Source organism: Crocuta crocuta, unplaced genomic scaffold (assembly GCF_008692635.1).
Source record: "Crocuta crocuta isolate KB4526 unplaced genomic scaffold, BGI_CrCroc_1.0 scaffold246, whole genome shotgun sequence".
NCBI classification, from domain to species: Eukaryota; Metazoa; Chordata; class Mammalia; order Carnivora; family Hyaenidae; genus Crocuta; species Crocuta crocuta.
Window position 1 is genome coordinate 5,643,689 of NW_027531902.1, and position 26,878 is coordinate 5,670,566.

Genomic DNA, 26,878 nt, shown 5'->3' on the forward strand with positions numbered 1-26,878 from the left:
TGGCTGCTCTGTGCCGGCGCTGAGGTCTAGGGGCGTGCGGTGAGCACAGTGTACAAACAGTCCTGCTCTCATGGAACTTCCATTCTAGTTGGGGGGGTGGGGGAGACCGATGTGAACAACTGAATGATCAAAACATGTATGCAGGCGGGCGAGTGGCGTGGGTAACAGGCGAAGAAGGGAGCCGGGAGTGCCGTTGGCGAGCGTGGCCGTGCCTGCGTTTGCGTAGAGCGTGGGCACAGCAGCCTCGCTGACGGGGCGATCTTCAGTAAAGACCAAGAATCAGGCGCCTGCCTGGCAACAGAGGTTTCTAGAAACCAGATGGTGGGGGGTGTGAGTACCGGGAGGATTTGGAGACCCTGACTTTCTGGGAATTGAGAAGGTGGGTGTGGAAGTCCCTGCTCAGCCGTGAAGCTCAATGCGGTTGGCAGAGGGGAGGTCTTGCGGACCTTGGCAGCAGGGGAGCGGCTCTGTCCCCCGCTGTCCCTTCACGGCAGGGTGCTCATTCCTAAGATGCCCATGTTCTGCTGGGCCCTGGCCAGGGCATCTGTGTGCCAGCAACAGCTACTGCTGGGGAGGGCCGCACCCACCGAGGCCCTGCCCCCAGGGCCTCCGTCCCGTCTCTGCAGCAGGAGACAGGGCTCCGTGGTGTCTCGTGAATGTTTCAGGTGCCAGCACGGAGAGCCCACCCTTCTTCCTCCTTCTTTCCTGTCCTGGCCCTTCACCCGATCTCACTGACCTGCTGCTCCCCTCTCTAATTGTCGCCTCCTTGTCACAGGCTGATGACAAACTACATGACCTTTGTGGTTGGGGAGGTTCTCCTTCTGATCCTGACTGTCTGCTCATTGGCCGCCATCTTTCCCCGGGTAAGAGCCACCTTCCCTTGGGCTCCGAAGGCCTCTCCAAGTGCAGGTGGTGCCGGCATCCCATCAAATCCTGACAAATATGCTGGCCTCGCTAGGACGGGGCAGGCATTTACCCACTCGTTCCTTTATCCCACACCAGTCATTTATTCACTCCAGCTGAGCAAGCCTGGGTGCATAAGCCAGAGCCCGGATAAACGGGGACCTGTGTAGAAAAACAGCGGACAGTTGGCCCCAGATGTGAAGCACAGGGAGAGCCAGACAAAGGGACTGAGGTGTTCTATAAGAACCAGGTTTTGATCAGAATAACCAGAGCAAAGCAGTGTTTTAGGGAAGGGAGTCTAGCAGGTGGCTTGCTGGGTAACTTGCAGGATTTAGGGTACACTGACCCAGGAAAGGCGGGAGCAGCCAGGCAAAGATGGCCGGCCCTGGAAATTGTTCCCTGACGCGGCTTTGCTGCTCGGCCTTGGGTTGCAGGCTGCTGCTGGCTGGCACTGCCCACAGCCTCCTGGGCTGGTCTCTGGGGTCTGCTCCAGAAAGGGCTCCAGTATCTCAAGGCCCTGCTGTGTCACAGACGCCTCCAGTGGGGCTGATACAGAGCCTCAGGTTCCTGTGCTACCTCCTCAGGTCTGCTGGTCAGTTTTTGGTTGACTCATGGGCAGAGGACTACTTTCACAGTCCCGGGAGGTAGGGGAACAGCCAGAGTCATTAGCAGCCAGATTTACGGGAGAAAAGACTGTCAAAGGTTCATGGCCCCTGAAATCCCATTCTTCTAGGCCTTTCCTAAGAAACTGGTGGCCTTCTCGACTTGGATCGACCGGACCCGCTGGGCCAGGAACACCTGGGCCATGTTAGCCATCTTCATTCTGGTTATGGCCAATGTCGTGGACATGGTGAGTTCCTACTGTCCTTGTAGAAGGGACACTCTCAGTGGAGAAAGGCTTCTGTGTTGGCCAGTGTGAGTGGTTTGTCAACTAGTCCTCCACGACTAGACCTGGCTTAGTTTCCTAAACAGGTTATCTTGGCCAAATGGAGGGGGTCTTCTATTCCGGAAACCTGAGACTGACCTGTTGCCCCAGCTTCTTGCTCTCCCAGAGTCCCAGAGCCCGACACCATGCTTCAGATCCCGTGTTGGATGTTGACTCGTTTAATCTAACACCCCTAAGACGTGTTGGTACCACCAAGGCTCAGAGAGGTCAATTCACTTGTTTTAGGTCATACAGCCAGTAAGTGACAGAGGAAGGGATTGAGCAGTTCTAAATCCCAACCCTGTGAAGAAACTCTCCATCTTGCTGCTCAAGGGGCACAATACTTGTACGTGTTCTGCATATGTTAAGTGTTCCCTACAGTGTGGTGAGTGCCAGGTATCCAGGAGGACCAGGGAGGTAAACCCGTCCCGCTAAAGGAGCTCTCTTGTGTGGCCTTCGTACATTTGAACGTTGCCAGACCTTCCTAGAGCCAAAATGGCTAGGGGCAGACATATCATCTTTGCTGCTCTCTTCAATTCACCGAGAAGCTGCCGGTCCAGGCGGCAGCCAGATGCTTTCCTGGGGGAGAGAACGGCAGTCGGAAGCCCAGATCTGTTAATTCAGAGCTGCCAGTCATTTGCTGAGCATCAGCAGCTTGGAGCTGTCATTGACTTTCTTGTCATTGGTCACGGCTCCCAACAATTTTGGCAGTATGATATACATGCTCTTAAAAAGTCCTGCTTTTTCTAAGTAAATGTTGTATCACTTGCTTTATTTTCTTTAACGATTTAAGCACAGGAGGGAAAAAACCTCACCATGGAGACCGGATCTGGTAGTAGTGTAGATGAAAAAGCCCTAAGGCCTATGGAGCCCGAGTCCAGCTAGAAGGCAAAGGTGGGGCTCCCGAACCTGACAGACCCCTGGTCGCACAGTGCGTGCGCACAGGGAGGAGAAGCCCCAGGCCCCTTGTGTGTCTGAACCTGCCTGGAGCCGGGTCTGGGGACTGCTGATTAACAGGGGCATGGACAGCTGGAGCGCCTGTCGCCAGTGGGGGGGNTGCTGAGAACTTCCCCAAAGCCAGATAAGCCTCAGTGGTGAAAGTTACAGAAAGTGGGTTTGATTCAGATTATGGATGCACTTTCCCTGGAGTCCCTGTGCTCGGCAGCAGGACTGGAGAAATGGAAATGTTTGCGTGGAGCCTGGCTGCCAGCACAGTGACGCGCGGTTCAGGAGCNTGTATTCCCCAGCAGACTCCGTCTCCTTTCCTCCCAGACTCTTGGGGTTCTGAGTCCTTTGGCTTCAGCCCTTCTTTGAGAGATGCGACCGTGAAGTACGGATCCCCCTACTTCTCTGCCATCTTGGCCCTATTGATTGAGAGCATCTGTATTTGAAACTGAAAAACTGGACCCCCAGCTCTGGCTTTACCACTTGCCCATTGTGCTGCTTGGTGCAAGTCCCCCCTCTTTGAGTTTTCTATACAAAGGTGGCAATGCCAAAAACACTGGAATTTCATAAACATCAAATGAGGTGTGGTTAAGCTCTTAGTAGGCATTATTGGCTTTTGTACTGCTCCTTGGTGAATTTTCCCATCTTTTAGTGTTTCTGAGGGAGCCGTGCGAAGCGGCAGCTGAATGGACAGTGCTGTGCCACAGCCGTCTCTGACCGTTGTCCGCTGTCCCCCTGTCCCCTCTGTTCTCCCCGCGGCTGCCACGGTCCTCCCCTCCAGCTTAGCTGTCTGCAGTACTACACGGGACCAGTCAATGGCACTGCAGGAGTGGAGGATGGCTGCGTAGAGAACCCCAAGTATTACAACTACGTCGCCGTGCTGTCCCTCATCGCCACCATCATGCTGGTGCAGGTCAGCCACATGGTGAAGCTCACGCTCATGCTGCTCGTCACGGGTGCCGTGGCCGTCATTAACATCTATGCCTGGTGCCCCATCTTTGATGAATACGACCGCAAACGTTTCCAGGAACATGGGTAAGATGAAGCCTGTTTTGGGGTCTGTTTTATCTCCTTCCTCCCACCCCCAAGTCTCCACCTCAGGGTCATGGGCCTTGGCCTCCTCAGAGGCTTGTATAGGAATCGGGGTTCTTGGCTTCTCACAGATACGCCTCTGAGATCCTTTCCATTCTTGATGAGTGGAAGATCACGGCTACCTCCGTGCTCTTGTGCTCAGGTGGGGCCTGAGTGTGCGGTTATCTGTCCAACAGCTTTCCCGTGGTCGCCTTAGAGAAGATGCAGATATTTTCCACCCCTGGGCTTAATGGCACTGACAGGTAAGGGCGGCTGCTTTCCCCTTTTGGTCTGTGTTTGGTCTCCCTTTCTTCTAGAAACAAGACCATGATCTCACTCCTTCAGAGGCACACAATGTGGGATAGTTACTATAGCAGTATGTGCTTTTTTAAAGGGGTGGGCCTGGAGCAGAGGTAGAATGACTCGGGGATGGGCCTGGCCGTTATGGCCTATCTGGGATCAGAGAGCGAACCAGATTAGCAGCAGAGTGGTTTACGGGGTGCGTTGGAGGCTGGGTTCAGGTGAGGGGAGAGGGAACAAACAGCCAAGTGGATGTGATAGCTGCATTTAACTGGCCACCAGGACCGCAGCAAAATGAGGAGGAAGGAGCACTGCACCTGATCTAGAAGGTGTGGATTCTTCCCCAGCCACAGTAGTGCTCTCTGGGGCTGCAGGCAGGCCATTGTTTGAGTCTATTTCACATCTTGAGGAGGATAGTGGATTAGAAGTTCTCCAAGGTCTCTTCTAGCTCTAAAGTTTTAGAATTTTATGATTCAGTGCCTTGACTAGACTTTCATGTAAGTTTAAAAAAAAATTACCTAACAGAATTAGGGCAGAAGAATAGACCCTTTCACAAAAGAAGAAATCTAAATGGCCACTTATAAATGAAAGGCATTCACATAATCAAGGAAACGAAAATTAGGACCATGACAAAAGACTATTAAACACCTACAGTTTCTCTAGAGCTAAGAAGTCTGGTAATATCAAGAACGATGGTAGCACACACACACTCCTGATGGGAGTGTGAGTTGGTACAACCATTTTAGAAAACAATTTGGAGTTAGTGAAGTTGCAAATAGACTCATGACCCAGCAATTCTACTGCTCCGTACATTCCTTACAGAAATCCATGCACATCTGTATATCACAGATGTGTGTGCAGAAACATCCAGTCATGTTGTTCATCATAGCTACACATGCACGTGCAAAGCAGATGAAAACCACCCAGAGCCCATCAACAGCAAATAGGTATACAGACTGTGACCTACTCATGCAGTAGGCTACCATGCAGTAATGGAAACGTTAGCTCCGTACAAAAATGTGAAGTTATAAAAAAGCATGCTAAAGCGGTGCCTTAGCTCATCACTACGATGCTCCTCTCTCCTTTCTCCAGAGGCTTCCATGGCTGTACCTACTTCTGTTATCAGTCAGTTGATGCAGTGTTTACTAAACATCTGGGGAGTAGCTCTGGTGTGGATTCCAGGAGTGGCCAGGGCTGGGTGCCTATTAGGAGCCCAGTGATTAAGAAATATTTACCTCTGAGTTCGGACTTGATGTGAAGGTGCTTAAGGAGCTGGGAGAAGTTTCTGGAGCCTAGGGTGACAGGAAAGGCACAGCCCAGTTGGAGGGAATGAATCTGCCTTCCAAGATGGCAGCATGGGTCGATGAATTACTCTGCCCCACAGGCTGCCCCTGGTGCCTTCTAAGTACTCCATGACAGTGATGATCTTCATCATGATGCTGAGCTTTTACTACTTCTCACGCCATGTAAGTGCCCACACGCCCTCCTCTCCTGTCTTTGCGCACAACCCATCAGGGTCTCCTGAGAAAGGAGTCTCAGGATCTAAGAACCCCGGCTCCTCAGGAGTGTTGGTTTCCCTTACCCAATGTAGCATGTGGCCCTGGCCAAGCCATCACCCTTCCTTTGTCTGGTTTCCTCCCTTGTAATATAAGGAGAACAGTTCTTTACCTCTTCCGACTTCCTCCAGCGTGCTGAAGCAAGCACACAGTGGAGGCATAAAAGCTTGGAGAAAATCTGTTTCTGAACCAGAAGAGGAAGGGAAAGAAGCTGATGAAGTTTTGTTTGGTTAATACGAAGAAGAAAAATAAAGAGCACAGAGGGAGAGGGTGAAGTAGCTCCATGTTAGCCCAAGTGCCCCCCAGTGGCTTGCCAGGGAAAGTACAGCCTTCCCAAGCCACTTCTTGGCCAAATGGAACCTGCCGGAAACAGGGACTCCACGCTGAGCTAGCTTTCCATTGCTGCTCCCCTCCCCCAGGCCAACATAGATCTGTAGCTAGAATTAGGTCCCAGAAAGCCCCACATATCCAGGAGGCCTCTCAGAGCTGGAGTCCTCACTATAGCTGCAGGGTGGCCTTTTCAGTAGGTGAGCCTCTCTGGGTCTTCCTTCCATTCAAATTCCCTCTTCTTCATCTTTCCATCAAATGGTCAGCTAAAGCACACACCTTGCCTGTGCCTGTCCACAGGTGGAAAAATTGGCACGGACACTGTTCTTGTGGAAGATTGAGGTTCATGACCAGAAGGAACGCGTCTACGAGATGCGGCGCTGGAATGAGGCCTTGGTCACCAACATGCTGCCTGAGCATGTGGCACGCCATTTCCTGGGGTCCAAGAAGAGAGATGAGGTGAGGGGTGGCCTCACCCTATAGCCCGCAGCCATAAGGCTGTGTGTTGTCTGGCTTTCTGCCAGGGAGCCCCTCTGGACCCAAGGTCTTCTCATGAGCTGGTTCCAGTCTAGGCAGGGCTGTGCCCAAGCAGCAATTGCAACATAAGCAAGAGGGAAATTTCACAGGCTTTTGGTAGCACTTCAACCTATGGGCCACACATCACCGGAAAGCCCCATTTCAGATGAGGCCTTGGCTAGAGCTCCCCTGTCAGCTGTCATCTCCTCGCATAGAAGCATTCTCCCGCCTCACTTCCCAACTCCATCCCACCCGCTTTCTCAAAGCTAGGACTGTTCCAGAGACTAGAGAAACTTTGTACTTTTTCAAAGATGTGATGATCTACTTCCTTATAGTTCAAAGCTGGAATATCCAGAGAGGTATCCGTAAGCTGAGTACACCAGTCATGGGAGAGCTTCATTTCTGTGGCACACTGTTCATCAGCATTTCTTTGAGCACTTTGGCCCTGCCTCTTTTTAGGAGCTGTACAGCCAGTCTTATGATGAGATTGGAGTCATGTTTGCCTCCTTACCCAACTTCGCTGATTTCTACACAGAGGAGAGCATCAATAATGGTGGCATTGAGTGTCTGCGCTTCCTCAATGAGATCATCTCAGACTTTGATTCCGTGAGTCCCTGTCCTGGCCCTGAGCCAGCTCACTCCGGATTACACCCCAGGACCTGCTGCAGAAGTCAGAAGCTATAGTCATTGTAGCTGCTCCACTTTTCTGGATGGGCCCCTCCCCGTAACGTAGGAGCTCCTACAGCCTGGTGCGTCTGGGTGGGCAGAAAGGAGCCTGGAAACTGCCTGCAGATTCATGGCATGACTGGCCCTGGGGTCCCTCGGATTCTTCCCACCCTCAAATTGAGATCCAGTAAAATTAGGTAACTTGTATGTCAAGGAAAATGCTTTTACACAGATGCCCAACCACTCTTGGGAACTGGCAGTTTTGTCCCATGTTAAGGATACAGAAACTGAGGCTCATCAGGAAGTTTGCTCAAGATCACATGGCTGATAATCAGCAGAACAGATCAAGCTCTTTTAGGAAAGCATCTCGTGGATGTCTTGTGGGGTTGTAAACAGGAACATCTGTCACTTAGTTGACTCATCTATCCCCAGGGATTGACGTTTCTCTCTTTAATATTGGCCCCAGCTCCTGGACAATCCTAAGTTCCGGGTCATCACCAAGATCAAAACCATCGGCAGCACCTATATGGCAGCTTCAGGAGTCACCCCAGACGTCAACACCAATGGCTTCGCCAGCTCCAACAAGGTAGCTAACTGCCTCCGTGGCTGGAGACGGGGCTCTGCCTCCCGAGGCAAGCAAGAAAGCAGCCCGCACGCACACGTATGAAACAGGAAGCTACGAGGGTAGCTGATGCTACCGAGTACTGGCTGCACCAAGGGGTCACACACACCATTAGCACTATGCAACGCAGATTTAAAATCGGGTTTATTGGCAAAGTTTCACGAGCAGAAAAATAGGACACACAAGCCCTCTATCAATCACTTGCACCCCTTAGCCCAGGTGTAAGCTGCTTCAACTGTGGCCATGCTCCCTTCATGTTCTATTCTTCAAAAGAACTGGGGAGTAGAAACCACCTAATTAGGTAACAATGAAGACATCCAGGTTGGGAAGTGTGATTAGAAAAGGGTTCTTCAGAGCTCATCAGCTGGCATTGGCCTGTTGTTGAATCAGACCTGTGCACCTAGCCGCTTAGCTAGCTCATTCTAGGAGAGAGGAGCTGTGGGGGCCCTGGTCCCAAGAGCTCTTCTTAAACTATTATTTTATCTTATACCTGTCCTGTACTAAGTATTGCTACCATCTCCACTCTACGGATGAGGTTAAAGAAACGCATCTAAGATGGTTCATGACCCTTAAGCGCTCACCTAGTTCGGGAATCAAAGTGAGGCCAGCTATCTCAAAATTACAAGACCAGGTTCAGGCAAGGTGGTGATGAGGCAGGACTCCCGATCAGCTAACATGGCAGACAGGAAGTGACTCGGCTGGACAGTATTTGGCTTCCCCACCACCACCCAGGCTTTGCCCTGGACCCAAAGGGACCCAGGTGATGTGTCAGTGACATACAGAGGTAGAGGTCACAGACCCGTCTGTGGGAGGAAGTGGAGAATAAGGCCTTTAACACGTAGCTGTAGGAAGTCACCTTGAGAATACTGTGAAGGGGAGGCAGGTGCCCACACTGGCTCCTGCTGCCCTCACCCCCACTCCCTGGCACAGGAGGAAAAGTCTGACCGGGAGCGCTGGCAGCACCTGGCCGACCTGGCTGACTTCGCCCTGGCCATGAAGGATACGCTCACCAACATCAACAACCAGTCCTTCAACAACTTCATGCTGCGCATAGGTAAGGGTTTCAGGCTTGTCTGCTCCGCTGCATGCTCCTCTGACGTAAGGGACTCAGATCGGCCCTGAGGAATTTAGGTCAGGGAGGGTCACATAGTCACAGTGCTGGGACCTCAGGAACCTCTTCCAGCTGACCGGACTGTACATCTGACGAAATGACAGCTGTCTGCGTCCTCTGCCGTTGACAGCTAGAAGCGGCTTTCCAAGTCCGGCTGGGAAGTTAGGCTATTTCCCCAAGCAGCCTTGTAGGCCTACCAAGGCCTTTGCTGCCTCCGTCCAGCATGTTAGAGGAGTTGATGTCACCTGCTGCCCTTACTGGGGGTGGGGGCAGGGGGTGTTCACTTGAGGTACCAGGTATGTGTCACAACTGTCAACGTCCACGCTGCATAGGTCAGTTAGCATATTGGAGACGGCTGACCTTTGCCGAGGACAGGATAAACTGGAGACATACCTGCCCTCTGGTGGCTTAGAGACCAGCTTCAGGAGGAGCAGGTTACAGACCTAGGAGCTTTGTGGTTGAGGTCATGTGGTCAATTCTCTGGGAGAGGAAGTGGTGGCTTCTGAAATGGGATAATGACAAAATATGTCACATGTGGCTGTGCTTAATTTTATGCTTCTACACCAGGCATGAACAAAGGTGGGGTACTGGCTGGGGTCATTGGAGCCCGGAAACCACACTATGACATCTGGGGCAATACAGTCAACGTAGCCAGCAGGATGGAGTCCACAGGGGTCATGGGCAACATTCAGGTACGTCCAGCAAGAGAACAGAGCGTGTGCTCAGACCCAGGGACCAGGAACAAAGTTGGAATAGGGCATGCTTTGCAATGCAGTACTGCTTCCTTTCTGTTGGCTCAGAATATCAAGTTGGTACTTCTGGGAGATTAAAGCCAAGGGGCGGCGGGGGAGGAAGGGATGCCTCAGTGGAAGGGAGGAAATACTTCAACCCCATTTCCAAAATCTAGGCTGAAGTTCCTGGTAAGCCTATCCCGCCTCTTGGTAGGAACTAATATTTTATGCCTCCAAGAGCCACCCCCATAACAGAAAACTGGCATAAAGTATGGAGAGGGGACAAAAGAGAGTGTGTACTGTCATACTGGTGACCTGAGGCTGTCCTCTAGGGACAGGGAGCAGTGTCCCCAGGAGACGAAAAGGCCCCAGCAACCCTGCATCCCGTCCCTGTCCAGCCTGGGCCTGCTGGCTCGCAGATAAGGGACTTGGCCCAAGGTGTGGAGAGGAGCGTTCCAGGCGGGCTGGCTGACTGGGGCCTGCGGGCCACGTGTGGACACCTTCTGGGCAGCTGTGGTCTGAGCTCACGATGTTCTCCCTCCACAGGTGGTGGAAGAAACACAAGCCATCCTTCGGGAGTACGGCTTCCGCTTTGTGAGGCGAGGGCCCATCTTTGTGAAAGGGAAAGGAGAACTGCTGACCTTTTTCTTGAAGGGGCGGGAGAAGCCAGCGGTCTTCCCTAACGGCTCCTCGGTCACCCTGCCCCACCAGGTGGTGGACAACTCCTGAACGGCCGCCAGCCCCACAGCAGTCCGAATGGGAAGGGAGAATCTGGTTTCTGGAATCAAAGAAAGGCCTTGGAAAGGACAAAGGACCAAGTCCCAACCTGCCCAAACTGTTGAAGTGCACACTCACATACTTTAGGTTTAAAAATCTCCTCAAGCCTTCATTTGTTCATGGATGCGTGAGCTCTGAGGGTGGCCATACTATTCCTCAGCGTGCCTGTAGCTTCCTCAGAGAGTAGGGGTCTTAGGCATAGTACTGGAACAATCCTTCCAGAGCCCCGGGTCTGACCAGCCCTCCTTCCCCCAGAGAGGCCATGGCCACTGTGAGCAGGAACGTATCCAAGGTGGAACCAAGCTGCCTTTGCCGCCGGGCTGCAGGCGAGGACCTGGCGGGCCTGGGCAGCTAGCAGACAGCCGTGCCCCCCAGCGCACGCGTGGAAGCCGTCTCCAAGCCGGGGGAGCCGCCGGTCTCCAGGTGGGCCGGGCTGGGCGAGCCGGCCCTCACGCTCGTGTTCCTGATAATCTTGAATGGTTCTTCTGGAACCCCTGCCACCTTAGTCGTGAGAGCAGAAAGTGCAATATCTCCTTTTACCTGGTGGGAGGGAGGGAAAGGGAATTTATTTCTGAGAGAAAAATATATAAACAGATCTTCTACATTTATATTTTTAACTTTCTGTTAAACACTTTCCGATATTGCCTTGCCTCTTGAGCTCTTGCTACAGTCGCCTTTGCTACTGCTTTAAAAGAGAATTTACAGGTATTGATAAAGAACAAGACTGTTTTATTAAAAGCTTTATTCAACTTGGATGTGCTCCTTGTGAAAATTCTGTGAATACCACTCATCTGAGAAGCACAGGACTTTGCTAACTCACACTCACCCTTACCAAGCGCCTAGAAGGCAAGCGCCTGAACCAAGACATCTCTTACTCTCAAGCTGCTTTCTCCTAAATGGGGTAGGTCTAAGCTGGCTCGCCCTGTGCCCCCACATACGTACCGTACTTCCTGGTCATTGGGTCTAGAAAGGGACCATGTTAGAGGCTTGGATGCAGCTCTGGGACAGGAAGGGGTGGGGGGGGGTCATGATTCCTACTAGTCAGGGGAGGAGGTGGAGGAGACACTGGGGCCGGGAACTTGCAGAAGAGAAAGGATGGAGGTCTGCCTCCGTCTGTAACCACGGAGATTGAGCAGACTTCTGCTTTTTGATGGCTGACTTAATACATTTAACTAACATGTAGAAAACAAAGTATTAGCTACATTGAACACTGATTATCCACAGTACTTTCTCACACCATATTCTTTATAAAACGGAGGCCTAGAATACACTGCTTCAAACTAAAAATCAAACATGTTTTCCTTAACTGCCTATCAGGAACCTATGATGTTCTGAAAACTTTAGTTTCAAAAGACTCAGGAAAATGAGGCAGAATCAAAACTTTCATCAAAGCTATACTCTTCAGTTGAATGATACACACTCCCTCTTTCACAAAATGCCTTCTGCCCCCCACACATTGTGATTTTCAACTAAAGAGGATGATCAAATCAATACCTCAATTGTCCAAACTTGCCCCCTACCTTCATTATGAGGTGAATGTTCTCAGTGCAACATTCAGACCCCAGGCAAGGGGTCTGAACCTTCCAATAGTTTTCAGTTCCCAGGACCTAGCCTGGGACTGCACACAGTATTACTTTACTCACTTTTGATGTGCTCCCAATGAAAATAATATTCTAGGAGACCAGGCTCATATCCAACTTTTCTCCTTTTCTTGTAAACGAAGTAAACACTTGATGCAGGGGCTTTGTTAAAAATAGATTTTCATGGGATGCTCGCTGTTCTTCCCACAAAGTGGACAATGCATCCGTCCCTAAAACAGAGTATACCAATCTCATTTAGTGCAGCTGGGGAATCTGAACCTGGGTCACTGATGTTTTGGACGTAACTTTTTTTTTTTTGTGGTCTGGAGGAGGCTGCCCTTTATTGGACCAATGAAGTTGTTTTTTTTTTTTTTTATTTCTAGGAGAGAGAGAGAGACAGCGTGAGCAGGGGAGGGTCAGAGAGAGAGGGAGTCACAGACTGAAACAGGCTCCAGGCTCTGAGCTGGCAGTCAGCACAGAGCCCGACGCGGGGCTCGAACCCACGAACCGCGAGATCATGACCTAAGCGAAAGTCGGACGCTCAATGGACTAAGCCACCCAGGCGCCCCTATTGGACCAATGAAGTTTTGAGACCTGAATAGATTCTGCCCCAAAGCCTAAAAACTACAGTGTGAAATCTCTGGCAGTTTCAAAATTTCCATCTCCTAAAAATATTTTATCCCATTTTTCATTATTGCCCATGTCACATTACAATGGTACATTTAACTATGAAACTATATCATAGTCTCAGCTAGCCCTAAAAACTTCCCATCCACAGAAGAGTCTCTAGAGAGCGAAGTGTACACTTATTTGTCTCTCTGGCTTCTTAGTGAGAGGAGACTTTTGGCTCTCTTCATCAAAAGCGACCCTCTGAGCCTCAGTAGCTGTCGCTCTTCAAGAGGAATCTCCAAAGAAAACAAATCTTAAACTGAAGGAGCCTTAGCAGAGTTGGATGGAGCCAAAGAGAGGGAACCAGGGTAATTATGTTTACTACCTACAAAAAGGAGAGAAAAAAATGAAAGAAGGAAGGAATATATTCAGGGCACCTGGGCGGCTCAGTCAGTTAAGCGTCTGACTACTCCCGGTTTGTGAGTTCAATCCCCACACTGGGCTCTTTGCTGTCAGCACAGAGCCTGCTTTGGATCATCTGTGTCCATCTGTCTCTGCCCCTCCCCTGCTCACTCTCTCAAAAATAAACATTAAAAAATATATTAAAAAATATTCTTTGTATTTTATGGAGTAAATTTCTAGATTAACCAAAGAATGGGTCTCCAAAGGTCCAACACATGTAGTCTACCTATTTTACCCTGTTTCATTCAACCTGAGTAGCGTAGAGAACATTATAATTTCTTCGCTGAGGCATGCTTCTTCCTCTCACCTTGGTATGTAATGGTGACGTCAGTCGGAAGGGTTGTTGTGAGGTCCTTATACAGCAGTCTAGCACAAAATGGGAACGACTGACCATCTGCCTCCACTTTGTAAGTAAACGACAGCAAGTTGCACAGCGAGTTTCTCCGCAAGGGCCCAGCCAGAAAGCCTGCAAAGTCACTCTAAGGGGTAGGGGGTCAGAGAAGACAAAATGTTATGACTACAGTTCCAGAGGCAGTGAGTGGTTGTGACACTTCAAACAGGTCTACAAAAACAGGGCCCATTAATCAAATTTCAGAGAAATAAAAGACAGAGAAAAGCCTATAAAAAGGACTAATGATTAAGATGTGTAAGAGTTGGTGGCACCCTAGAAAGGCCTGCAGAAAGCACTAAATAAATGGCCAGGGGCTGGGGGCACAAGGAAGATACGATTTCTGCCAAGAATTCCGCTGTCGTCATGTAGTTGGCTAAGACACTCCTGTGTCTGAGTTTACGTTTAGTGTAAGTTTAACTGACAACTAAGAGCTTCAGAGTCCTAAACGCGTGGGTGGAACACAGCTTCTAGAAAGTCATATATTCCTTATCTGTATCCATTTCCTGTCTACTTAAAAGCAATTTCTTTCTTACCCAACCCTACTCCAATGCAACCCCAAGAAGGCAGGCCAGAGTTCAGGCAAAGATGGATAGTATTCCTCGATGGATGATTCTGCTTTGCGTCTATACCTAAGGCTCAGCAAGGCACCTGGCACATAGTAGGTACTCTATAAATCCCTGAATTAAAAGTACAGAAACTGTACAGGCATGCCTCAAAGATACTGTGGGTTCAGTTCCAGACCTGCAATGAAGCAAGTCAAGTGAATTGTTTGGTTTCCCAGGACAGTTATATTTACATACTACCCTGCAGCCTATTAAGTATGCAATAGCATTATGTCTAAAAAAACCAATGTGCATACCTTTTTAAAGTTTTTTAAATTTATCTACTTTCAGAGAAAAATTGAGAGAAAGGGGCAGAAAGAATCCTAAGCAAGCTCCACACTATCAGTACAGAGCCCAACATGGGGCTTTATCTCACCAACTGTGAGACCATGACCTGAGCTGAAATCAGGAGTAGGTCGCTTAACTGAGCCACCCAAGCGCCACCCAATGTGCAGATGTTAATTAAACCATTGTCCTTCATGTAGTCTACCTATTTTACCATTTCATTCAACCTGAGTAGCGCAGAGCACATTATAATTTCTTCACTGAGGCATGCTTCTTCCTCTCACCTTGGTACATAATGGTGACGTCGGTCTGGAGGGTTGTCGTGAGGTCCTTGCACAGTAGTCTAGCACAAAATGGGAATGACTGACCATTTGCTGAAAAATGCTAATCATCATCTGAACTTTTTAGTGAATCATAATCACTGATCAGATCACCATAACAAATAATGAAAAAGTTTGAAATGTTGAAAGAATTGCCACAATGTGACACACAGACACAAAGTGAGCAAATGCTGCTGGAAAAATGGCACAGATAGGCTTGCTCAACACGAGGTTGCCACAAACCTTCAATCTGTAGGAAAACACAGTATCTGCAAAGCATAATAAAGCGAAGTACAATAAAACGAGGGATGACTACTTTTGTGAAGGGAAGAAAGGGTCAAGTATAAAAGCCTGAGGACCACCAGTCAGGAGTGAAAAATCCCTTAACCGGTATCCACGCTTGAACAGCATCCAGAATTTCAAAAGGAGAAAAAGGTGGAAAATAGCTTGTATAAAAATAAGAAACATGCATCAGAAGGACAATGGTCAAACTTCTGGCTCAGAATTATAAAGCATTTTAAATACAAAAGAGAGGTGGGCTGGGTGGCTCGGTAGGTCATGATCCCTGGATCATGGGATGGAGACCCATGGGAGCTCTGTGTGGAGTGTGAAGCCTGCTTAAGATATTCTTCCTCTCTCTCCCTCTGCTCCAATCCTCTACTTGAGTGTGCTCTCTAAAATAAAAAAATAAAATAAAAAACTTGCCTCCCACCTTTTTTTCACCTTTTGAGCCTATTCTGGGCTAATAAAACCTATGTAAGATCCCAGACAGATACCTGAAGTTGATCTGCCTGGTACTTCCTTCCGGCATAAGCATTTAGGTATTCACAGAGACAGAACAGGAAGTGCTGAATATCAGTCTGTAAGTACTTTGCAGAGAGCTCCTCTAGGGGAATGAAGACCGGAATTGAATGGTGATGTATCCGAAGTGGCTTCTGTATGATAAGGTCGACAAAATAGGAATCCAGCAGATTTCCCTCAAAAGCAGTGCTGATGCAGACACAGACCCCGCGGCTGGTCAATTTCCCACTGAGCCCTGAAGCAAACAAGTTGATACTGTCAACACAGGTCACCAAAGGTAGTGTCTTTCTCAGCTGTGCAATCACTTCAGCACCGCCTCATACGTACAACAGGTGTTCAAATGTTTGTTGAATGAACATCATAGACTTTATTCTGACTCTGGCTCACTTCAAATTTGAGTTGTTAAAACCATGGAAGATGGTAGAGAAGATAAAACATCCTCAGATCAAATTACGGAAGAAGAGATTTAGGAATTTTCATTTTACCTCTTCTTCTTCTGGGTGTCAAATAAGGTACGACAGTCTAGTTCCTTCCACAATCCTCTTATGCCACAGATAATGGGCAGGATAAATCCCCATTTTAACAGGAAAACAGAGACTTAATAGGTTAAAACAACTTGACCGGTGGCATCAAGCCAGCCAGCAGCAAAGGCAGTTCTACCATAGGGTCCGGCACACACTAAAGAGCTAAAATGAACAGTCTAAGCCGGCCATCAACCATCTTCTGCAAAAACAGGCCAGTTTTGTAGGTAAAAATGCCTACACACAGCACACCAGCTTTGCATGTGTAGGCTGAAGGCGGCAAAATCCATGCTCATGAAATAAGTCCAGGACTACTAATATCTAGCAAACCGACTCACTAGAGACAAGAGACTCAGACTGAAACAGGTCAGAAAATAAATTATACCTGTAAAACGATATGCCTGCAGAATGGCTTTCATATTTTCCTGTTTTCCTTCCACAGCTTCTTGCTCATCGACCTCCAATGTTTGGTCGGGTTCTACACTGGCAGTAGATGCTTTAACCTGCAAAATATGCAGCAAATCACACTGGGTAAAAGGGACATAGCACAGGGTTCTTGCCCTCACATAAGTGGGAAAAAAGCTAAAGGCAGAGTATTTTTTTTTATATTATGTAATAACTGAAGAAATGCTACAGTGACCAGTTAGTGCTATGAATTCACAAGAAAGGAAGAATCTTGTGGGTCGCGGTGCTAGGAATCAGGAGAAACTGTGCCGGCCTGAAGAATTAGGGCTTTGGTGGAAATGGAGAGTACTGTGAGAGGTAAAAGAAAAGGGTGTAAGGCAAGTCTAGGATAAGAAGAGGGCAGCAAAGCAATGAAAACATGACATACCACAACTCACGGGATCTAGTCAAAGCCACGTGCTAGTCACTGAATGTTTGTATCCCTCAAAATTCGTATGCTGAAACCTAATGCCCAATGTGATGGTATCTAAAGGTAGGGCCTCTGGCTGGTGATTACATCACAATATTGGCACCCTCGTGAATGAGATTAGTGCCCTTGTAAGAGACCCCAGAAAGCTAGCTCACCCCTTCTAGCATGTGAGCTACAGTGAGAAGACTATCATCAATGAGGAAGTAGCTCCTCATCAGACACTGAATTTGCTGGGTCCATAATCTTGGACTTCCCACGCACTAGAACTGTGAGAAGCATGTGTGGTTGACAAGTCACCCAGTTTATGGTACTTTTGTTCCAATAGCTCATACTGACTAAGACATTGTGCTTAGTGAAAAATTTATGACCTCACATACAAAAAGGGGAAAAGACAGACTAAAAATAACAGTAAGTATTCACCTCAGGAAGCTAAAAAGCAACTTATATCCAAAGAAAAGGAAGGGGATAATGATGAGAAGATATCAATGAAAATACAACACAAACGTGTAAGAGAGAAATATCAATAATGCCAAAGTTGGTTTTCTAATAAAACTAATTCAAGACTGATGATAACAAGACTGATCGAGGAGAGAAAAAAAGTGGAAGAGGATCACAAATTACCAATATCAGAATAAAAAATGAAACAATATTGATCAATCCTATTCACAAGATAGTTGTTTAAGAAGGTTCAAACAACTTTAAATGCAAATTTAGATGAAATGGACAAATTTCCTGAAATGCAATTTACCAAAGATGACCGAAGAGAAAACAGGAAATATAAAAGCTTTATATTAATCAAAGAAATTGAATCAGAAACTTAAAACCTTCCTACAGAGGAGGCCCAAAGTTTTACCCGGTAGTTCTTTACAAAAATTTAAGGAAAAACCACACCAATTTTATATAAACTTTTCCAAGAAACAGAAAAAAGAGGAAACTATCTCAACTTGTTTCTAATACCAGGTTAAAGGTGACGCCAAAACCTGAAAAGGGCATTATATTAAAAAAAAAAAAGAAAGAAAAGAAAAATCACAAGACAATCTCAAGAATTTAGATGTAAAAGTCCTATTAGCAAATATTAGCAAATAGAATTCAACATTATATAGAAAGGCAATACATCAAACCAAAGTAGGTTTATTCTAAAAATGTAAGCCATTATCAAACACCAATCAATATGTATCACATTAACAAAAGCCATACAACCACCTTAACGTATGCAGTAAAAACATTTGATAAAATTCAATACTTGATCACAATTAACTCTAGCAAGCTAGATATAGAAGAGCATTTCCTTAATCTGATAGAGTATGTATATACGTAACTTAGAGCAAACAGGTTGACCCTAAGACTATTTCCACTCAACAACATAGGGAACAAGTTAGCCAGCAGAATAAAGGCAAAGAAAACAAGTTACAAGGATCAGAAAGAAGTAAAACTGTTACTGTTTGCATATGACCTGACTCCAGATGTAGAAATCCTGAAAGAATAGAGAGAGAAATAGAATTAATGCAGATACAGCAAAGTTGTCATAAAGTCAATATATAAAAATCAAGTATATTTCTATACAATCTAAGAACAAAATTTCTAAAAAATAATACCATATATCAGGAACTATTAAAATATGAGTTGTGGGCCAAACCTACATTGACACTTATTTTTGTAAATAAGCTTTGGCTGGAACACACCCACTAATGTACAGATTGTCTAGGGCTGCCTCACAGTACAGCAGCAGGGCCGAACAGTCACCACAGAGAACACGCGGCTCACGAAGCCTAAAATAACAACCATCTGGCCTGACAAAGAAAGTCTGCTGACTCCTGCCACATGCATTAACATCAGGAAAAATCAAATACATAGATCAATACACTGAATGATGTTTAAGACCTCTACACATAAAACTGCACACATTACTGAGAGAAATAAAAGACCTAAATAAATGAAAAGATACAATCATGTACACTGATTAGAAAATGCAATGCTGAAAATATTTCAAGTCTCTCCAAACTGGTGTACAGATTCAATGCAATCCCAATCAAAACTATAGGTGTGTGTTTTGGAAATTGATGGCTGATACCCAAATTTCTGTAAAACCCAAGGGGCCAAGAATAGCCAGGATTATTCTGAAGACGACGACATACATGATATGTATCCAAACTCACAGTAAATAAATCTCTTGTACCAGCATGAATACAAACAGACCAATGGAACAGAACAGAAGTTAGAAACAGGCCTGCAGCGGCCCCAAAGATCCATTACAACACAACAGGAAAAGAGCAGACGTCAAAAAGCGTAGCAGAGGCAATGGATATCCACGTGGAAAAACAGAAGTAGTAATACGACCTCAACTTCATCCCATACACAAAAATCCCTTCCAGACAGACTGTAGTTCTGAAAGCAAAAGTACAACAGAGCTTTTAGAAAATACCACAGAACATCATCATCATCTCAAGTTAGGCAACAAGAGCAGTAAGTATAAAATTAGATTCCTAAATCAAACCTCATTAAAGTGAAGACTTTCTTTTTATCACAAGACACCACTAGAATGAAAAGGCAAGGGAGGGTGGGCGTCTGGGTGGCTCAGTCAGCTAAGCATCCAACTTCTGTTCAGGTCATGATCTCGTGGTTCCTGAGTTCGAGCGCGCATTGGGCTCTGTGCTCTCCAGCTCAGAGCCTGGAGCCTACTTTAGACTGTATGTCTCCCTCTCTCTCTCCCCCGTTCATGCTCTCTGTCCCTCAATAATAAATAAATGTTTAAAAAAATTTTTTTAAATAAATAAAAGGAGTGAAAGGCAAGTCACAGTCTAAGATACACGAAACAACTCATATCCAAAATATGTAAACAATTCGACAATTCAGTAAGAGGTAGACAACACAATAAAATTTTTGCAGAAGACTTGAAGAGCTTATTTCACAACAGAAGACTTTCCAGTCTCCAACACAGGTACTTAACAGCATTAGTTATCAGGCAACTGCAAATTACTCCTGCCAGAGTGACAAACTTTTTAAAGCTCACAATATCAACTACTGGTAAATATGCAAAATGAGGGAAATCATTTACACGGGTGCTGGGAATGTAAAATTGGTAGAATCACTTCCAAGACCTGTTTGGCAGTATTTACTAAGGACAAATGTGACCTAGCAATTCTACAAGGTATACACCCTATAGAAAAGTACACATTTTTACAACAAAGACAGGAACAAGAATGTTTCACAGCTCCGAAGTGAAACAACCAAAATAACCCAAATGTCACCAACAATACAATTAGGGGATATTCATAAAATGAAATCACTATACAACAGTAAAAGAGAATGACCTCTACGTGTACCGGAATGGACAAATCTCACAGACAACATTCAAGCCAAACAAGTCAGACATAAGTTTATACTCTTTACATGAAATCCAGTGATGTAGTGTCTTATGAAGCGTTTTCTTGGCTGGGCAAGAGTTGCCGGAGAAGCCGATACGCAGGAAGAGAAACAAGCAGGCTACTGGAACAATCCTGGCATCCCGGTCACCTGGTAAACATTTACAACATATGTGGATAATACTTGGAAGCACAAAGACAATCTAAAAGGAAATTTGAAAGGTCTTGCTGACTTATCCTGGCCCAGAGAGAACACTGAGGAGAGGGAAGAGTCAAAGTTCACTGTGAGGTTTCGAGTCTATAAGGGAAAGATGGCGCTAATGACAAAAATACCAACGACCCATCAGGCTGAGACTGAGGAACAGCTCCGGTATGAGTGCAGGTTATGAAGAGCTTACCTGCCCTATCAGTAACACCTGACAGTTATTTGTTTACACTGATATTGGCTGACTCTACAGAACTGATCATTTGAGAGGTCAAGACTGAAATCAATCCGGTAAGATCACAGGTAAAACCCATTATACAAATCTGTTAGGTCCCAGATCATGCTGATTCTCTATGCTCCGGCACGCCGGCTAAGATGGCCCCTGTACTCACTCTGGCTTGACGGTGTTTCACTTCAGCTCTGAGCCTATCGCGCAGACCCCGCAGTTGATGAATCTTGGTCCCAAGAGCGCTCTCTACAGTCTCTCTCTGCAGATCTTCTAAGTTTTTACAGGATCTCTTCGTTTGCATCTCTAGTCTTTCCAGGTGAGCTAAAACACCTGAGGAAAGTAAAAAGGCAATTTCACAAGCATCCAGGGACTTCTAACTCTGGCCACAGGAAGAATTTCAGGGATTTACAGAGGGTTAACCCCCTTCTTAGAATTTTGGCCAGCTAAAATGTTAGACACTGGCCGCAATTTACAAAACCAGAGGAGATGACAACGGGAATCAAGAATGAGCCATCTTGGGGCACCTGGATGGCTCAGTTGGTTAAGTGTCCGACTTCAGCTCAGGTCATGATCCCACAGTCGTGGGTTCGAGCCCCGCGTCAGGTTCTGTGCTGACAGCTAGCTCAGAGCGCGGAAGTCCACTTCGGATTCTGTGACTCCCTCTCTCTCTCTCTGACCCTCCCCTGCTCACGCTGCCTCTCTCTCTCTCAGGAAATAAAAAAAAAAAAAGAATGAGCCATCTTGTAAGTTGAGCACTAATGTACAAGCAGTTCTGACCAGGACACTGTCCAAAGCGAGCATTATCTGCATATAACTCACTCAGTTATCTATGATAAGGACCAGGGAAAACAGAATCACCAAATTCACTGACTCTCTCAGAAACTGGTTTAAAAATGTCGATTTTTAAAATTGGCTTTTATGCATGTTTCCCTAAAGTGCTAATGAGTAACTCTTGGGATTTGGACATCCAGAGAGTTTTGTTTTGAAGCTCTGAAAAGTATTATTCACACAGGACTGTAAAGATACACACTGAAGGGAACTGTCCACCAATATTACTAGGATTTAGAAAGGAAAACAAGTTCACCGCTGGACAGAAATTCAAAGGCAAATATCAGTTCCCAAGAGATTAAGGACCATCACAGTTTCATAACGCCAATGCTAACAATAAAGTATTTGCTCAACATTTCCTACACATTACGACTTTGTGCTAGGTGTTATTACTTGCACACCATGTAAAGAAGTAAAGTATGAAAGGGCACCTCGGGAGATCAGTCGGTTAAGTGTCGACTCTTAACATCGGCTCAGGTCACGGTCTCACAGTGGTGGGATCAAGCCCTGGGTCAGACTCTGTGCTGACAATGCGGAACCTGCTTGGGATTCTCTCTCTCCCCCCTCTCTCTGCCCGTCCCCTCCTCATGCTCTCTATCAAAATCAATAAGCTTAAAAAAAAAAAAAAAGAATTAAAGCATGAAGATAATTAATTTCTTATTTCCACAACCATCACCATAAGGCTACTATTTGCCTCCCATTTTCCAGATGAAGAAATTAAGGCAGAGAGATAAAATTAACTTGCCCAAGGCAACGTTATTTTCTAATGGCAGAGCCAGGACACACCCAGGTCTAATCAACACCAAAATCACTGCTTGGCACCCATCCTTCCACAGGTGTAATGCATAAATGACCCCCACAAAAAATCCTGGAGAGGAAGGAGACCTCACTGGCTAGAAATGTAGCTCCGAATATAAACACTAAGCATATTATAAACACAACCCATCCGTTGAAAAAAGGGCAGGAGCCTAGGAAACGTCTGAAATAATTTCCCGTGTGCAATGAATAATCCTAGCTGCCTGTGCCTTTCAGTCTTCGGTGTTTGGTCTTTTCACCATAACGCTCCCAAACAGGCCGGGTCACACACCCGTTAGAGGAAGGGGCTGTTTTAACCTAGGCGTCCTCTTTGGCAGCAGTACTAAGGGGGAAAAGGCGGCCCTTTGAATACCTCCTTTGGACTTGTCATTCGCCCACTCCATCTCGGATTCCCACAGGCCTTCCTATGAAGTTGCGCAGGCAAGCCTTAATAGGGACTCAGATTTCCTTGCTGGTGAAAGAAAAAAAGCAAGAAAGTCACGTCTATTCACAGCAAGGCGCACACAACTTAGGTACGCATCGTCGGGTGTCCCCCAGACCCCTCAAGTGACACCGCCAGGACTCCCCTGCCCCGCCTTCCCTGCCCCTGTCCGTCCGCCGGTCATAGCCGGCAGTGTCCCCGTCTACCTGGCCCCGCGTGTGTTCCAAACACGGCTTTAAGAGGCTGTCCAGCCTTCCACCCCGGCCACGGTCCCGTCCGTCACCAGGTCTTCTTTTCCCTTACCTCCTCTCCTCTCGCTCACCCAGGCCAAGGTTCAGAGTTCCCGCCGTCCGCGCCTTCAAAACCACGCCAAGCCGACCCAGCGTGCTTTGCGCCTCCACCGTACAAAAACATGGCTGCGCTCAAGGCCCCTCCCTCATCCCGGCATGCCCCGGGGAGTAGGGCCGGTCTTTCTGTGGGCCCGGAAGATGGCGGCCTCTGGCGCAGAGCCGCAGATCCTAGTCCAGTACTTGGTGTTACGAAAGGATCTATCGCAGGCTCCATTCTCCTGGCCAGCAGGCGCACTGGTAGCGCAGGCTTGTCACGCAGCCACCGCGGCCTTGCACATTCACCGCGACCACCCCCACACGGCAGCTTACCTTCAGGACCTGGGGCGCATGCGCAAAGTGGTCCTCGAGGTGAGGCGCCCGGCGGTGGGGGAGGGGTGCCGAAGACGTTGAGACCGGAAGTGGGTATGGTTTTGAGGCAGCGGCTTAACTTCGTAGAGTAGGTGTGGCGTTAGTGGGGAGGCGTCTTCTAAGCAAGCTTTGGAAAGGTTTCAGAGACTTAAGCGATTGCCCAGGGAGCTTTCCCTCGGCTGGTCGGGGGCCTGCCAGAGTGAAGAGTGGACATTGGGTGGTTACTAAGACTTCCGCCCCTCTCCCCCCTTAGTAGATGTGTGTGAGGATAAGGCCGGTGGAATGAGACTCTGCCCTGCTGCCTGTGCACTGGCCGGGCCTTTTAGTGCCTGGCCCAAAGGTACTGCCCCACTTCCTCCCCGAAAAACCGATTAAGACGGGAGAAGGACACGGGCTTCCTTTCTGCAAGTGAGGTCAAACTGAACCATTACCGAGGTATGACACCTTATTATTTGAAAAATAAATGTGTATATAATAAAAATTGAACCTAGCTTCATAAATACCAGATACCGCTGGTGTAAAATAGAGGTGAGGTTCGTTTTGCAGGTGGCCAAACAGATCTCACCCTTATCTTTTCCTTTTGTCAATTCTGCTTCTAGAAGTGTAACCTGGGAAGGTATCAGATATCAGCCGCATTGAAGAGCATTGTATAGATCAGGAATATTCAAAGGAGCACTTATAATAGTAAAGAATGTGGAAATTACCACATTTCCAGTACTATTGACTGGTTCATTTTATGCCCTTAAAATGTGCTATTATAAAACTAGTATAAATCACGGTTTTGAAGCATATTTAGTTGGCATGGAAGAGTGTTCATTATGTTATGCTAACCGAACTATATTCTACCTACAAAATGATTCAGATTTTGAAAGGAAAAACTAAGGAAATACATCCACATATTGAGCAGGTGGTGAGATTTGGGTTATTCTCTAATGCTTCTCTATTTAGTTTTCTACATTAAGCACATATTTTACTTTACGTTTTAAAATTTTATTTTTTATAAAATTTATTTTAAACAAACTAGAACCCTAGGGTGGAGATGGGGTAATCCCTTAATGACCAGCTGACAAAGCAGATTATCTTTCAAGAGAAAATTTTCTGGTGGATAGTAAAACATCAGTCAGTAACCTAGGGGAACGCGTCTTGAGAATCTATGAGTAGACGGAGAAGCAGCAGATAGTATTTCATTTAGGCTTTTTATAGGAAGAGGACCTCAAGAAATTATCTGGTTCACACATCCTCATCTCCTTCATGTTCTGGCAGATAATATATTTACCCCTTTTCTCAGATGAGAGATCTGAAGCCTACAGAGATTAGGTGACTTCCCTTAAGTCTAAAAGATACCTGATGAGAGGTGCCTGGGTGGCTCCGTCCATTGAGCATCCAATTCTTGATTTCAGCTCAGATCATGATCTCGTGGTTAGTTTTGTGAGAGATGGAGCCCTGAGCTATTAGCACAGATTCTCTCTCTCTCCCTCTCTATCTATCCCTCCTCACTCATGCTTTCTTTCTCCCTCAAAATAAATAAGTAAACTCAAAGGTCATCCAATCACTAAGTGCAGAGCAAGAGTTTGGACTCCCTCTAACTCACTGTCCTTTGCTACTGTGTGGTGCTGAAGAAGAGGGAGGGGAAGTTCATGAGTTCTCCAGCGTGGCTGTGCCAGGAGGACACTAGCTAAAGAGTAGCAATCCCTGCATCCTCCTATTTGATGAGACAAACCTCTAGTTATCTGAGTGGCTTCTGCCTTTACAGGCAAAAAATATACCTTATGCCAAATAACACACTAATTATCTTTGAGTGCTACTTTAATGCTTCCTATTAATGGGAGTCAGCATGGTGATAAGGATGATAAGAAAGAATCTGAGAAGGACGTTAGAGAATGGTTTGCCCTCTGAGCTAACAAGTGGGAACTGTCCCAGCAGAAAGAAAACCTTTCCAGGTTTGGGTGGGGTCCGGTGGGAGGGGAGGATGGAGCTGGAGGTGATAGGTTGTTAGAAATCTTTTCATAGTCCACTCGTAACATCAGAGCTGGCTAACGGACTAGGGATAGCTGTATGGGCAGCAGCCATAAGAGAAGTAGAAAATCTAGAGAGCACCATTACTGATAATGCATACAGCATCTCAGGAGGGAAGAGAAAAATCTTTTCCATTTTAGAAACAAGCATATTAAGCCTCTCCCTCTCCTACCCCCAGGCAGCTTATCTAAGGTCCTACAGAGAGTGAATGGCAAATGGGGCGGTGAGGCTATTGCTTCTGGAGATGTGGTCTGTTGAGAGAGCTGTTCTCCACTTTTCAGTCCAGAAGAACCCCCCCCTCGCCCCCCCCCCACACTCCACGCTTTATTTTTCATTGCCTTCTGACATTTCCTAAATGGGCCCTTCAAAATCTGTGTTCTGTGCTCTGCTCCTGGTAGGCTGCAGATGAAAGCACCCTGAAGGAGCTGGCTGACACCCTACAACAGAAGAACATTGACCACACGCTATGGCTGGAGCAGCCAGAGAACATCGCCACTTGCATTGCGCTCCGTCCTTACCCCAAAGAAGAAGTGAACCAGTATTTGAAGAAGTACCGATTGTTCAAGTGACTCATGCTGTCAGTTGCCTTGATGTATTTATCAGCTGGATCCAGAAACTGCATGCCACCCGTCCCTAAGCATCATGTACTCGTTTCAGTGGCAACTCGCTCTTCTCTTTAGGCTGTGAGTGTTTCTGGAGGGTCAGACGCATGTTCATATTAAAGTTGTCATTAATAAGTACTTCCTCTAATTTTTTTTATTTTTAATTTGTTCAGATGGGGAAAGTAGGTGAGCAGCAATATTATCTGTGGGTCAAAGCTCAAATAGATTTGGTTAGACTCCTATCCAGGGATCAAGGAAACACCCTTCCTTCTTTATTAGGAATAACAGAGTTCTTCCAGGCACCCAGGTTTACAATTTTGCCTTTGAATTCTTTATTTCTTATTCACATCCAGATATACTCTTTGAATCTAGGACAATATCAACTTCAAGATACACTATTACTTTACATGTTGTTAAGAGAGAAGAGATGCTGCCAATTAAGATATGTGATTAACCATAAGATGCATTTCCGTTTCAAAGGTGTTAAAATACACATATGCACGCACATACAGACAAATACATACTTGATGAAATTTGTCAAGAACTACACCTATCGTAGTTTTCAGTGCTACCACCTGTATCGGGCCCTCATTTTGTTCATCAGAGTGTCCCACTGGCCTCCCCACCTCCTGTGTGTCCCGGCTACAACCCAGCAGAATTTCTGACACCAGGTTTATTTAGGATCATTGAGCACCCTGTTCAGTGTAGACTCCCCATTGCCCTTAGAATAAAGGTGGAACTCTTCAGCGTAGCCTTCAGACCTTTGTCATTTATACTTCCGACCCACCTTTTTAAGTTTATCTTCT

At 46.7% G+C, this 26,878-nt stretch overlaps 3 protein-coding genes across 4 annotated transcripts in view; 2 read left to right on the forward strand and 1 right to left on the reverse strand.

The window, feature by feature from the left end:
- Positions 1-11,205, forward strand: part of ADCY3 (adenylate cyclase 3) — an 89,272-nt gene extending 78,067 nt beyond the window's left edge. The window contains exons 12-22 of the mRNA XM_077774041.1: positions 776-863; positions 1,637-1,753; positions 3,555-3,808; positions 4,042-4,107; positions 5,529-5,610; positions 6,328-6,486; positions 7,003-7,149; positions 7,676-7,795; positions 8,762-8,885; positions 9,510-9,634; positions 10,220-11,205. Coding sequence (XP_077630167.1) covers positions 776-863; positions 1,637-1,753; positions 3,555-3,808; positions 4,042-4,107; positions 5,529-5,610; positions 6,328-6,486; positions 7,003-7,149; positions 7,676-7,795; positions 8,762-8,885; positions 9,510-9,634; positions 10,220-10,402 — 1,465 coding nt within the window. The 3' untranslated portion in view covers positions 10,403-11,205. The remainder of the gene's footprint in view (positions 1-775; positions 864-1,636; positions 1,754-3,554; positions 3,809-4,041; positions 4,108-5,528; positions 5,611-6,327; positions 6,487-7,002; positions 7,150-7,675; positions 7,796-8,761; positions 8,886-9,509; positions 9,635-10,219) is intronic.
- Positions 7,959-23,215, reverse strand: CENPO (centromere protein O). Its single transcript, XM_077774043.1, has 8 exons — positions 23,060-23,215; positions 22,688-22,786; positions 20,855-21,021; positions 16,407-16,524; positions 15,476-15,735; positions 13,409-13,580; positions 12,094-12,260; positions 7,959-10,990 (listed from the first exon to the last, which is right to left on the reverse strand). The coding sequence occupies exons 2-7, from the start codon at positions 22,716-22,718 to the stop codon at positions 12,124-12,126; spliced, it is 885 nt and encodes a 294-aa protein (XP_077630169.1). The 5' UTR covers positions 22,719-22,786; positions 23,060-23,215; the 3' UTR covers positions 7,959-10,990; positions 12,094-12,123.
- Positions 23,185-26,210, forward strand: PTRHD1 (peptidyl-tRNA hydrolase domain containing 1). Of its 2 annotated transcripts, none has more exons than XM_077774044.1 (2): positions 23,185-23,454; positions 25,869-26,210. In XM_077774044.1, exons 1-2 carry the CDS (start codon positions 23,203-23,205, stop codon positions 26,037-26,039), a joined length of 423 nt encoding a protein of 140 aa, XP_077630170.1. In that variant the 5' UTR covers positions 23,185-23,202; the 3' UTR covers positions 26,040-26,210. The 2 variants fall into 2 exon arrangements, 1 of the variants encoding a protein (XP_077630170.1); XR_013337505.1 differs by lacking the exon at positions 23,185-23,454 and adding an exon at positions 23,468-23,889 and having other exon boundaries at positions 25,869-25,959.
- The last annotated feature ends 668 nt before the right edge of the window (positions 26,211-26,878 follow it).

Bases quoted from the DNA above. Each gene is read 5' to 3' on its own strand.
- CENPO (XM_077774043.1), bottom strand. From the start codon at position 22,718: ATGGAGTGGGCGAATGACAAGTCCAAAGGAG. The intron at 21,022-22,687 runs GTATTCAAAGGG...TACTTTCCTCAG, and splicing joins GAATGACAAGTCCAAAGGAG to GTGTTTTAGCTCACCTGGAA. The intron at 12,261-13,408 runs GTGAGAGGAAGA...ACTCTGTTTTAG, and splicing joins CGTCACCATTACATACCAAG to GGACGGATGCATTGTCCACT.
- PTRHD1 (XM_077774044.1), top strand. From the start codon at position 23,203: ATGCCCCGGGGAGTAGGGCCGGTCTTTCTGTGGGCCCGGAAGATGGCG. The intron at 23,455-25,868 runs GTGAGGCGCCCG...TGCTCCTGGTAG, and splicing joins TGCGCAAAGTGGTCCTCGAG to GCTGCAGATGAAAGCACCCT.